Source organism: Coloeus monedula (genome assembly GCF_965178545.1).
Source record: "Coloeus monedula genome assembly, chromosome: W".
Lineage (NCBI taxonomy): Eukaryota > Metazoa > Chordata > Aves > Passeriformes > Corvidae > Coloeus > Coloeus monedula.
Window position 1 is genome coordinate 9516900 of NC_138821.1, and position 13358 is coordinate 9530257.

Consider the following 13358-nt stretch of genomic DNA (forward strand, 5'->3'; position numbering starts at 1 on the left):
GAGGAGTGGTACGTGCAGCGTTACTCTAAGAATAGCCCTTCCTCGCTCCGGGGACTCAGAGAGGGGAACTACAAGTCCCAAGAGCCTTTGCAACATCCCGCGCATGAGGATTCGCGCCTCAAGTGTGGTGGCGGCCTACGCGACATCGAGGGTGCTCTTCTGCGGGCGGGGGCGTAGCCATTGGCTGAACTACAACTTCTAGCAGCCCTTCACACATCTCGCGCGTGCGCACGGCCTTGGTTCGGCCGCACTGCCGTTGTCGCCGTAGGTGTGTGTGGAGGGGGGAAGGGAGTGAGCAAACGCGGCGGTGAGGAGGGGGGTAAGAGTTGAGAGTTCAACCGCCGTTGTCCCTGCTAGCTTGCACTCATGATTCCTATATGCCCGGTAGTTTCTTTCACCTATGGTAAGTAATGGCGCTCGATGTTTCTGTGTCCGTGAGCGTGGGGGGAGGAGGGCGGCGGCGAGGGGGAGGAGATGCGGCCTGCGCGCGGGGCGGAGGAACGGTGGTCCTGAGGCGCCGTGTCTGACCTGGCGCTCGCGCGCACTTCTGTCTCTTGTCTGTCTGTCCCTTTCTCTCCCCGCCTCCTCCTGCCGGGCCTCCTGTCATGGCCCCGACCGCTGCCGCCTCTTGGTTATCTTCGCCACAGTGCCAAGCCGCCTGGGAGAAGATGCCAAAATGGCCACCGGCAACTACTTTGGATTCACCCATAGCGGGGCTGCTGCCCAGTATAGGTAATCACCGCGACCCCTCCCTGCCCTGCCCTGCCCTGCCCTGCCCCGCCCCACCCCACCCCTCCCCACCCCACCCCTCCCTCCTACCCTCTGTCCTTGCCCGGAGTCACTTCCCTCTTAGCCTCTGGTTTCATGTCCCTGACCGGGATCTTCCCGCCCCCTCGGGGTGAGTGCTCGGGACTGCTCCCATCCTCCGCCCCGTGTGGGGCCTGCTTCTGCAATCCGCTCCTCCGTGATAGTTGTGCTTGGGACCCATCTGCTTATCTGCCTCCCCCGCATGTATGTTTTCTTATGCTGGTAAAGACCTCCCTGTATCCCCAGTGGTGTGAGGGTGGGGAGGTGGAGCCGGACATCACGGAGAAGGCAGCATCAGGTCCCAAGGCCCTTAAATTAAAATGGCCACTTGCAGTCAACAACGCCAACAAGTTACTGTCTGCTGCCCCTGGACACTTCTTCAGTGAAGATGGGGCTTGCTCCCCAAGTCTTTGCTTCCCCCTATGTCAGTGTGGGAGGATGGAATCCTTTTTAACACGTATTAAAATTACACCAACCCAACCTATGGGAGACTGGATAGATAAGGGAAGAGTAAAAGCACCAGAAAATACAGGGGACTGTCCCATTCCACTGAAGCAATGTTATAATTAATGTATCAGAAAGTGGAGAAAGTACTTTTGGAGCCATGCACCTTTCAAAACGATTTCTTGCTTGGGTATCTTAAAGATCTTATAGTGGAGCTCAGGGACCTGTAACCATATATTTTGTATAGGTATGTTGCCTTAAATTTTTGTATCTTTGTACTCCTTGTGCATCCAAATTGTGTGTCAGACTGTTAAAAAGCAATTGGTAGCATCTATTATCTCACTCTTTCTGAAATCAAATTACTTAATTTGGCAAAACCCAGATACAATCACGAACATCATCACATTTTTGGCTTGTGTTGGAGTAGCATCTTGAAGTTCATATTCGACTCTATGTTATTTGTTTCATAAATTTATAATAAAGGCCTTCCTTGACTCCTATGTCTTGGTTAATGGGAAAATAGTAGGATAAAGCAAATATATGAAATATGAGGGATTATTGACGAATGCAGATGTGTACTACTGTTATCTAGCTAATCAAAATTGCATACCTGACATAGTTTCAGGAATATACAGTTTTATGTGGGTCTTGGAATGACTCCCAAGGGATTCTTTTCTGGAAATGGATATAAAATAATTTTCATTTACTCCAATATATAGTAGTTAAAGGGGAGGATTAAACGTAGCTAATCTTTTTGTTCTTTTTTTTTTTTTTGTTTAGGTGCTCGCAGTATGTTTATGTTTTACTTGACAGTTATAGTGAAATTTGAAACTGGGTTGTCATGGGGTATGAAAGAGTTTTTAAATAATGTAGAGGATTTTATTTGTAAGTAAATAAACAATCTTTGAGTGAATAGTAAACTGATATCCATATATCTGCAATTTTGAAGTGGAGATTCATTTTTTTAAATTGTTATTCCTTTTATTGTGGAGCTAAGGTGGTCTGTAGACTTAAGAACCTGAACAACTAATTTGAAATTTCCTTAAAACCATATAATTGGAATAAAGTTCAAGTTCAAAACTGTTTTCATAGTTAATCCTAAATGTATTATTGAGAAAATGGAATGACTGATTGATTGAAAGAAGCTTTTTTCTTTGCTATCAAAAGTGCACGATACTATTCCATTTACATATCAGTAAAAGACTGTATCCTATAAATAGTTTGTATATTTACCATGTCTGAAAGTGAAGAGACAAAGCAATCAGTGTTAAAACAGTCCTTTCATAAGAATAAATTTAATATTTTGAGCAGAAAACACAGGAGTCACTGTCTAAAAGGGAGTTTATATTAATGTAATGACATCATGATTTAATGAGAGAACCATTAGATTATGCAAATACCAATACAGAAAATTTCTCTGAATATTGCAATACATTTGTGCTAGTAGTGGTATTGGGCCTAGGGTTATAAACCTGCATGCAATGCAAAACTCTGTTACTTATTTAAGTAACTATTAATCCATCTATTTACAAGCCTGAAATAAATGTGAAATTTGATGATACTAGTCCTCTTTAGTTTGTATGTGTGTATGCACACTCTGTAGGCCACCTGAACTACTGTGTGTCTATTCAGTTTGGCATGAACAACCTAATATTGGCTTGTTTTTCATGTGTAAAAAATATTAGCATTCTTGATTCACTGCTGGAGAAGAGGCATAATTATGCTTTTATTTTGAAGTTGGCTGACTGAAATGTGGGGATGCTGATGGAGAGATAGGGACACTGAGAAACATTTGGACAGAGAAGTGTGCAAATTTGATGGTCTCAATCTTGTGTTAAGATTTTGGTTTTAGTTAAGAAGATAAAGAACCTTTGAGCATCTGAGTTTCATCTTATTGATGTTCATACCATGTACCTACTCTAATGAGACAGGTCGCAGATGCAAGATTCTTGGGTAGTTAGGAGTGAATTGTTAACTTTGAATTGCTAAGTGTGGTGAACCTTTGCAGGTAAAGGCAATTAATTGTAGCAGATAGGGTCCAGAGCCAATCACAGTGCCTGTGAGTTTAGATAAGGATGCAGTCTTCTAGGTAGCCATATGGAAGTGAACTCTTGCAATTATAGCTAGTTTTGTATTCAAGTGCAGTGTATGATGTTACCGGATGTTTGAGACTGGTACAGAAGTGTTATGACCCGCCCTAGAAGGCAAGGGTAACCTAGGTTCTTGTTAATCCTTTGGGGTGGATTAGAGTGAAATGACACTGAATGATTGATGTTTGTAAATACATACATATAGGGTTTAATTTAGAACAATTTGGTTGCAATGGAAAGCAGGTATGTAGCCATTTGGGTTATTATTATCTATAGTAATATAGCAATATGAAAGCATAAAAATATAATTTAAGAAAATGTATAAGGGAAAAGAAAGAAAGGATAAGAGTAAGGGAACATATCACCACCCATGGATCTGCAATGAGGCTTGATGCAATTTCGATGTCTGTTGGTTGCAGTAGTGATCACTGTCTTGATCCATTGGGGGTGGGGAAAAAACCCTCAAAACACAAAGTCCAATGGGTTAAAATATGCTCACCTGGGTGGGAGCACCCAGGTACCTCCCCTGGGGGGGGGAGCTTTCACTCCTCTGGTGGATGGCCTCAGAAATGAGTCTGGGAGCACTTTGGGGGTCTTCGATGGTTTATGACACCTTCTAAGACATGACATCTGCCTCTCACGACAGCACAGTTGAGCCAGTTACACCCCATCAAACCTGGAGTCTTGTGGCCAGTTCTGGGCTCCCCAGTGCAAGAGAGACGTGGACATATTGGAGAGAGTCCAATGAAAGGCCACAAAGATGATGAAGGGGCTGGAGCCTCTTACCTATGAAGAAAGGCTGAGAGAAAGAGCTGGGACTGTGTAGCCTAGAGATAAGAAGGCTCAAGGGGGATCTTGTTAATGTATATAAATACCTAAAGGAAGAGTGCAAAGAGGACAGAGCCAGGCTCTTGTCAGTGGTGCCCAGTGACAGGACCAGAGGCAATGGACACAAACCAAAACACAGGAGGTTCCCTCTGGACGTCAGAAAATGTTTTTTAAACTGTGAGGGTGACAGCATTGACACAGGTTGCTCAGTGAACTTCTGGAGTCTCTCTCCTTGAAGATGTTCAAATAGCAGTCTGGACATGGTCTTGGGCAACTGGCTCTTGGTGGCCCTGCTTGAACAGGATTGGACCCTCCAGAGGTCTCTTCCAACCTCAGCCATTCTTTGATTCTGTGATTTTGACAAGGAAAATGTTAGTAGTTGATAGTTTTCAGGCAGACATAGCATCTAAAGCTCAGTTCTTTTTGTCATGCGTTATCATTGTGAATATGGTTGTTATCTAGACTTGAATAACATCAATGTTTTGATAATGAGCTGTCAATGGTGTGCAACTGAGTAAAGAGAAGTAGATGGATGAATTCTGCAAGATTATGAGCCAGTGTGGCCCTTCACTCCCCAGAAAATCAGATTGACATGGAATTGAAGATTAGTGTGGAGAAAAATACACGGTCACAGCTTGCTGCAATCAGCCTTATCTAGGAGGTTTAATATAGCAGTATTTCATAATATATGGCACTTTTTCTGATACTTACACATCACAAACATTAGTATTTTCCATCACTAATGTCAGTAGAATTTAGTGTAGTTGTTATTCAAAGATTTGAGTCAAAAGTGTTTTAAAAAAGCCCAAACTTTTCTCATGCACTGTAGTACAATAATTCTATGTAAAGAATTAATTCTCTGGATCCTTGAGATTTTTTAGTTAAGACGTGGAAGATGAGAGCAAGCTAGGTATACATTGGGGTCTAAAACTTCTGAATAGAAGTGAGCTTATTTGGGAGGAGGAAGCAAAGAGCATGTCTTGCTGAAAATGTCAGGATAAATTAAACTCTCTAACACTATTTTTTTAGTATAAAGGAGTAGGCATTACTTTATTCCAGGCCAGGGTGCATAAGGGGATAGCTCCACCTAGGTGCACATAACTTTCAAAACTTTTTACTTATTTATACATTATTAGCAAATAAATTAATGTTCATTGGTTCTAAATTATATAATTCTCTTCATTAATTAGTATTCTATCTTCTATTGGTTATTGATTTCTTGCTTCTCATGCTCATTAGTCCACATTTTTCAGTCTTTTTATTATCTTTTTCCCAGACAGGGAGTCTCCAGCACATGTTGGATCGTCTTTGTTAGTCTCCTCTATCTTCTGGTTACTTCAACATGTCCTTGGAGGGCTATAAATTCTGGATTCCAGGTGTCCAGCTTTTAACTCCTTCAGGCTTTGTTCATTAAAGCTTATCAGGGTTAGTTTAGCAAAACTTAGTTTCAGTGATCTAATAATCAAACTCTAACAATAACAGTGTAAAAAAACCCAAAACAACTTAGCTACGTGCTGGCTAAAGTGGAAAATTACACTGCTTAAGAGTAATACACTGCTTATGATTATTTAAAGCAATTAATAAAAAAGTTAATTGAAACCATTAATTAGGAAAGTTATATAATTTCTAACACATGGGGAAATAGGGATATGCAAGTAGTAGTTTAGGGCAGGTAGGGAGAGATGAAAAACATTAGGTAAGGTGCTGGAAATGACCTGTTGTTGACTAAAACATACATCTACAGAACATGGAGAAGAACAATTGAGTGCAACATTGTAGACTGTACACTGGCTGTGACTGCGATAGTGAAAACACAGTGAAATAGAAATCCAAGATGGAAGATGAGTATTGAAGAATGTGTGTTGTTCCTAGAAAATAGAAATTAAAGTGAGCTTGGTAGGGAAGCACTCTTACTATTATGATCAGCTAAAGAAATAGGTGTGGTATAAATAAAATACATTCATTTTGAATGAAAATCTCTGGCAGAAGAGGTATTATTAAAGCAATGCAGCAGAGTAAGATTTGAAGCTGATGAGTCCTTTGCCTGTAACTTCTTAAGTCAAAGAATGATGTTTATTTTGATAGTAAGTTAAAACACTGTAAGAATTGTAATAAGTTACCTTGAACTGACTGTTCACAAACTGGGTTTGCTTTAAGTAAATGTTGGTTTAGAACTCATTTGCTTTTGAAACAATCTTTTATAAACTAAGGAAAAAAAATTTGACAGTGAGGGTGCTCAGACATTGGAACAGGTTGTCTAGAGCAGTCTTGGATTCTCCATTCTTGGAGATGATTGGAACCTGACTGGACACAAAGTCCTGGGAAAACTAATGTAACTGTTATTAGCTGTGCTTTGGGCACAGGGTTAAAACAGATGACCTCATAATCTTTGTTTCAGCCTAAATTATTCTGTCATTTTTAAGTTCTGTCTAGTTAGTAAAGCCAGTTGGACTACATATCTTTTCATATGAAGAGCACTAGAATTCTTTGAACTCAAAGATGCCATTAAGGATATTAGAATTTATTTGGGGGAAGAGAAGAATTGATCTACAAAGAAAATTCACTAAGGTACCAGGTCAATCAGTTAGCTTCTCTGTCTGCTTGTAATTTGGTTCAACTTTTTCCCCACTATGTTAGGGGATTAAGCTAAACTGAATTACTTTCTTTGTTGCAGTAAAGAGCACACATGTGGTTTGTTACCATAGCTCAGCTGACATACTGTATTTAATTGTTGCTCTAATAACTTGATCAAGTGCCTAAGTTTTTTGAGTCTTATTTATTAGACTAAGTTGAAATACTTGATGTGGTGCAATATGGAAAATTATTACTTAAATTAGAGATTAGTAAAAGAATTGTAGAGAAGGAGCTGGTAGAGGTGGCTAGTAGAATTAGAAGAGTGATTATCAAAGAGGAATAGTTGCAGTGGAGTACCCTAGGGATCGGTCTTGAGTCTTAGTATTTATTGTGCATCGTGATATTTGATGCAAGGGAAATATTGTCAATACACAGGTAAACTTACAAGAAGCCGCTCTGAGGAAGCTAGATTGTTTGGAAAGGAAGTCTGGAGCAAAGTGAGTGGCACAGCTGAAACTTCATCTGAAATGATTCATACAGTTCTTGCCATCTGCAGTAATGAAAAAATAGATAATACTAGGATAGGTGCAACGAAAAATTGCAAGAAAAATTGGTGGAAGAGGGAGCTAGCAAAATAGTCTGGAGTGAGGTAAGTTCATCTTGGCAAATGTGATGAGGCACTAATCACCAAACAAGGATTAAAAACTCTTGTAAGTTAAATGAAGTTGACACAAAAATATTTTGATTATAAATTAATTACCTGAAAGTATCTGGTCATCTTTATGTTAAAAGGTTCTCGGTAAGACCATGGGGAAAAAAAGAAACATAAATTTAGAAAAGACGTTGATATGAATTTCTATAACATAGCATAACATAACTTTTAAAAATGAAGTAGCAGTCAATTCTAGAATATTTTTCTTGTGGTCTTGCAAACTTGGTCACTAGCTCTGCATGGTGTTGCAGAAGCAAGGGGAACAGATTTGCTAAAATAAACATGGTCATAGAATTATATTAGCCTTAGAAATCAAATTATTTGAGCTGTTAATTCTATACCATGATAAGGAAGTTTGGTACAAAAAGAGCACAGAAGAAATTAAACTGTCTGTTAGCAGAATCTTGTTAATAGTCCTGCTCATAATGATCACAATCTATTGCTTCATAGTATTAAACACTGAAAACTGTCAGGCAGCTTTAATCATATATATATATTTTTTTTTCTGAGAACAAAAGCATTTTTTTTGATAGACTGATACTGTTACCTCATAGTGTGTTGTGAACACTGTACTGTATTTTGTAATAGTAACTTAAGCACAGTTTCATGAAACTTGAGACAAATTAATGCTTCCTTGGCAGGTCCCTGTTCTTTCTCTCTCCCCCATTATTTTATTATTTTCCTCTGCTTCCATATGTATAACTTATGTGGGTTCTAGCACTCAGCAGACTGTTTTGTGAGCTACAATGTTTCTAACATTTCTACCACATTAGAAAATGAGCTCAGGGAAAAAATAATTTAAAAAAACCCTTATAGTTTTCTGCTAGATTTTTGAGTTAAATCAGTGCAATGAATAGCTTGACAAATAGCAGAACTAGCACTAGGGATGAAATAGGACGGCATAACCAGGTTTGGTATATGGGAGGAAGAAAGAATAAGAGTGGGGAGCAAGACTTCCTTGTTTGCAGTATTAGACTGTTGATATGCTCAAGTGCAGTCTGAGATAAAGTATGCTGCCTGTTTTCCCAATGCATTTTTAGTAGATACATATGATAATATGAATTACCTCAGAACATAAGAATATTTTACACTTCTGTACTGTTAGTTATGTAGATAATACAGCCTAATTTTATAGATTGTCATTCACTTTTACCATCATAAAATAGTCTTCCTGAATTTTCTGATGGAGTCTGATTTCTCACTTTAAACAGACAAAATAGATAAACTGTCTATATATATCAAGCAGTGGTGGGAGCTACACCAGAGTGATTCAGGTCTTTTCCTTCCACTGTCATGCTAAGAAGTTGAAAATGAAACAATTGTGAGTACAACTCATAACTGAATGAAATTTGGATGAAATGCAAGTGGTTTTTAAAGCAAACAGGGGCCTAAGATGGGAAGAAGGTGGAGTCCAGGTGTGTAAGTCCAATAATAATAACAACATTTTCTGTGTGTTTCTGCTGTAAGAATTAAAAAAATATATATTGAAGCTAATGGGTTCTGCTGTAATTAAAATTACAAAAACAGTTTTTCTTTAAAAAAAGTTATTAAACAAAAGGGAGTTATGGAAATGTCTTTTGCAAAAATAATAGTAACTAGTTAAAAGGTGCTTTGTTTCTGATAGCTATGTCAAAGAGAATATTGCAGTCTTTAGGAAAGAAATACTGTAACTCGTTCCTTTTGGTTTTGAGCATAACCATGCTGAAATTCCACTTTGACACTAAGTATGTTTGTTTCCAACAAGATTTCATTTTTCTATTTTTTTCTAAAAATTAGAGGATACTACCTCCTTGATAGACATGGAATTGTTTTTGAATAATCTTTTAATAGTGCTATGGAGATGTGAAGCTCTGTAGAGACTCTTAAATATTGAAAATCAGTACAGGAAGTGTACTAAAAATTTCATAATAATTACTCAATCCCCTATTTCATATAATTGTTCCAGATAGTGATATTTTGCCCAGTTCACTTTATTTGTTTAAAAATAGCTATTATAGGATTTTAATAATAATGCAAAGTTATAAATCAATATAGGACAACAATATTAGTTTTAGTTCAAATAATTAAGTCTTAGAAACCTTCATTTTTTATTTCCACTGTTAACATTTACTTACTCTTATTAAAAAGCCACATAGTAATGCTTTACCTGCACATTTAAGAGAAGCAAATTAGTCTCGGCATGTGCCTGGAAGATTGCCAGACCTCTGGTAGCAGTTGTCTTGCTTGATTTTTCTGCCTGTTCTTTTGATGCTTTATGTTGTGAGGCAGTGGACTTCTGTATGAGTGAGTGGGGCCAGCTTTTATAATTTTCAATTTTTGTGGGAAAAGTCCCACATCAGAAATATTTAAAGTGTCTCTTCCTTAAATTTAAGAGTTCTGAGCTATTTTTCAGAGAAGTCTTTAAAATCTCATTACTTTAATATGATTTACTGAGAAATATCATGCAAGTGCATATCAGTAATGAGCTCTCACAGAAAAGCAGTATTTTTCTTAATTTGACAGGTATATCAGTTTTATTGAAGAACCACTAAAACACTTAAAAACTTATTGGTCATGAAAAGATAACTGTGTAAGACTTCTGTATTATTTTGAATGAAAGGCTTGGGTTCTTTTCAAGCAGTGGAACACAGCTACCACCACTCCTTGCTAAGAAGAAAGTCATTGCCTGCATGATATATTTGCATTCACAGAAACTTCAAAATGATACAGCCTTTTTAATGGGGTAGATAAGAGGTAATAAAAGTGTATGATAGCTGTTCCAGGTCTGTTTGTAGAACAGACAAGTACGAATCAAATCTGGGAGTTTGAAATGTTTAGGCATTAGATGAGTATGTTGGATTAATCTAATTATTTACTTAATGTCTTTTTCCAATGTAGCCAGCAGCCAGCTTCGGGCGTAGCTTATTCCCATCCAACTACAGTTGCCAGCTACACTGTCCACCAGGCGCCAGTTGCTGCGCACACTGTCACTGCAGCCTATGCTCCAGCAGCAGCTACAGTTGCAGTAGCCAGGCCTGCTCCAGTAGCTGTTGCAGCTGCTGCAACAGCTGCTGCTTATGGAGGCTATCCTACAGCGCACACAGCTACAGATTATGGTTATACACAGAGGCAACAAGAAGCTCCACCACCACCACCTCCTGTCACTACGCAGAATTACCAGGTGTGTTTTTTAAACAAAAAACTTATTTAATTTTTAAATGATATGTTAAAAGGAGGAGGCCTGTTTGGATAAGAGAATGTGGTGATATATTTTTTCTTCCATGGATCACAGCTAAAACTGATAGAATGTGAAGTGACTGCAGTCCTGTATGGTGCGTATAGAGGATTATCAGCAGTAATACTGCTAAGATTTAGACATTCACACAATAAACAATGAATTGACATTTATCTCCAAATGATTTTGTGAACTACTGCTGAAATACTTGTCTTGGTTAGCCTAAATGTCCAAGTGGCATGCGGTAAAATGGGTCATGGAACTGATTTAGATGAAAAAACTGTTCCAATAAAAATTTTCAGTGGGAGATAGAAGTAGTTCCCTCCTCAGATTCCTGGTTGCGACAGGAGCTCTAGCACCAAATTTAAGAGAATAGAAGATTACTCTAGGAGAGGAACTGTCTTGGGTAGATTTTGGGTACCCTTTGTGAGACTGCTGCTTAACCTTGTGGTGTGGCTACAGGCTTTTACAAAAGGAAACTTGTCTGTTTTCATCTCGCTCTGACCTTTACTGACACTTCTTTGCATTGAATCTAGCAGTTGTCAGCATTTGGGTGGGTCAGTTCAGGATAAGGATTCCACAGAAAGTTAACCAACTAAAAAAGGAACAGCATCTTTCTATGGGATTGACAGGCTTCTGCAGAATTTCCTTGGTTCTGCACAGTTGTGGTGCCAATGCAGGAGATGGATGTGGGATCATGTAGGGTGAGGAGAGATGTGATGGTACCTCAGACAACTTCCCATTCTTACACTGGCTTAAATGTCTTATGAAACAACATCCTGTCAGTGACTGGTATTCCTCTTCAGGAATAAAGAAACTAAGCAGTACAAATCAGTGTTGCACCAGTTTTGCAGTTGGAAGATTTCAGTATGTAGTGGTTATCTTGGGACATTTAAGATAAGTGTTTACTCCAAAGAGTGAGAAGTTGCAGTCTTTTCTGTCTGTCTAGATTGACACAATACAAGGGTATATATACATCAATAACCCTAGCCCACTGGTTTCAATCAGACAGCTTAGATGAAGAAAGATGAGCAGTTTTACATGGCCAGGTAGTTTCTTATTAGAAATGTGAGCTTTATTTGTATTTTTATCAGCTTTTTTGCTACATTAGCATTTGCTAGACAGTCTTCAGTAGATACTTCTAGGCTGGTGTTTTATGTGCAAGTTATCAAACTCTTATGGTGGGACTTATAATTAAAATGTGCATTTACTATGAGACAGAGGACATTAAATAGTATGTCCCTTGTAAAAATTCTTTAACTTTTAGTCCTAACTTTATCAAGGCATTATCTAGACTCTAATTTGCATCTTTATTTATTTAAAGCTACTATACTGTTGCTGTATATTATGAATTCCTTTGTATGGCTTTGTACTTTGTTACATATGGTAATGAACCAAAATGTAGGAGTCTTTCCAGTAGCATGTTTACACATAATTACAAGGTTGTTAAACTAGTCAGTTATTAGATGCATTCAGATAGAAAAGAGTCCCCTAAATTAAAGAAAAATACTGCAAGAAAGACATTGAGGCACTGGAGCGTGTCCAAAGAAGGGCAGTGAAGATGGTGAAGGGTCTGGAACATAAGTCTCCTGAGGAGTGGCTGAGGGAGCTAGGGTTGTATAGCCTGGAGAATAAGAGGCTGAGGGGAGATCTTACTGCTCTGAAAAGAGGTTGTAGTGAGGTGGGTCTCAGTCTCATCTCACAGGTAACAAGTGACAGAACAAAAGGAAATGGCCTCAAGTTGCGCCAGGGGAGGTTTGGTTTAGATATTAGGGGAAAATTTCTTCACAGGAAGGGTTCTAAAGCATTGGAACAGGCTGCCCAGGGAAGTGGTGGAGTCACCATTACTGGAAATGTTCAAAAAATGTGTGGATATGGTTTAGTAGTGAACATGGTGGTGGTGCTAGGTTGACTGTTGGACCTGGTGATCTTAGAGGTCTTTTTTAACTGTAATGATTCTATGATTTCATTCACCAGCACCCCCAAGTCCTTGGCAGGGCTGCTCTCAATTTCTTCATTCCCCACCCTGTATTGATACAAGATATTGCCTAGACCCAGGTGCAGCACCTTACACTTAGTCTTGTTGAACCTCATGAGTTTCCCATGGGCCACATCTTGAGCTTGTCCAGGTCCCTCTGGATGGCATACCATCCTTCAGGAGTGTCAACTGTACTGCTCAGCTTGGTGTCATCTGCAAACTTGCTGAGGGTGCACTTGATTCTTTCATCTATGTCATTGATGAAGACACTGAATAGCACTTGGTCCCAATACAGACCCCTGAGGGACACCACTTGTCACCAATGTCCATTGGGACACTGAGCTGTTGACAGCTACACTCTGGATGCAACCATCCAAGCAATTCCTTATCCACTGAACAGTCCACCCATTGAATCCTCTCTCCAATTTAGAGAGAAGGATGTTGTGGGGGACCATGTCAAAGGCTTTACAGAAGTTTAAATAAATGACATCTGTAGCCCTTCCCTTGTCCACTGATGGAGTCACTCCATCGTAGATGGCCACTAGGTTGGTCAGACAGGACTTGCCCTTGGTGAAGCCGTCCTGATTGTCCCAAATCACCTCCTTGTCCTCCATGTACCTTAGCAGAGCTTCTAGGAGGATCTGTTCCATGATCTTCCCAGGCACAGAGGTGATGCTGACAGGGCAGTAGTTCCCAGGGTCCTCCTTTCTA

The 13358-nt window shown here is 39.3% G+C and overlaps 1 protein-coding gene across 2 annotated transcripts in view; it reads left to right on the plus strand.

Annotated features, from left to right (window-relative positions):
- Nucleotides 1-289: 289 nt before the first annotated feature.
- Nucleotides 290-13358, plus strand: part of LOC309584650 (zinc finger RNA-binding protein-like) — a 65275-nt gene continuing 52206 nt past the window's right edge. For both annotated transcript variants that reach the window (XM_082300809.1, XM_082300810.1), the window contains exons 1-3: nt 290-403; nt 648-732; nt 10333-10615. In XM_082300809.1, coding sequence (XP_082156935.1) covers nt 367-403; nt 648-732; nt 10333-10615 — 405 coding nt within the window. In that variant the 5' untranslated portion in view covers nt 290-366. The remainder of the gene's footprint in view (nt 404-647; nt 733-10332; nt 10616-13358) is intronic.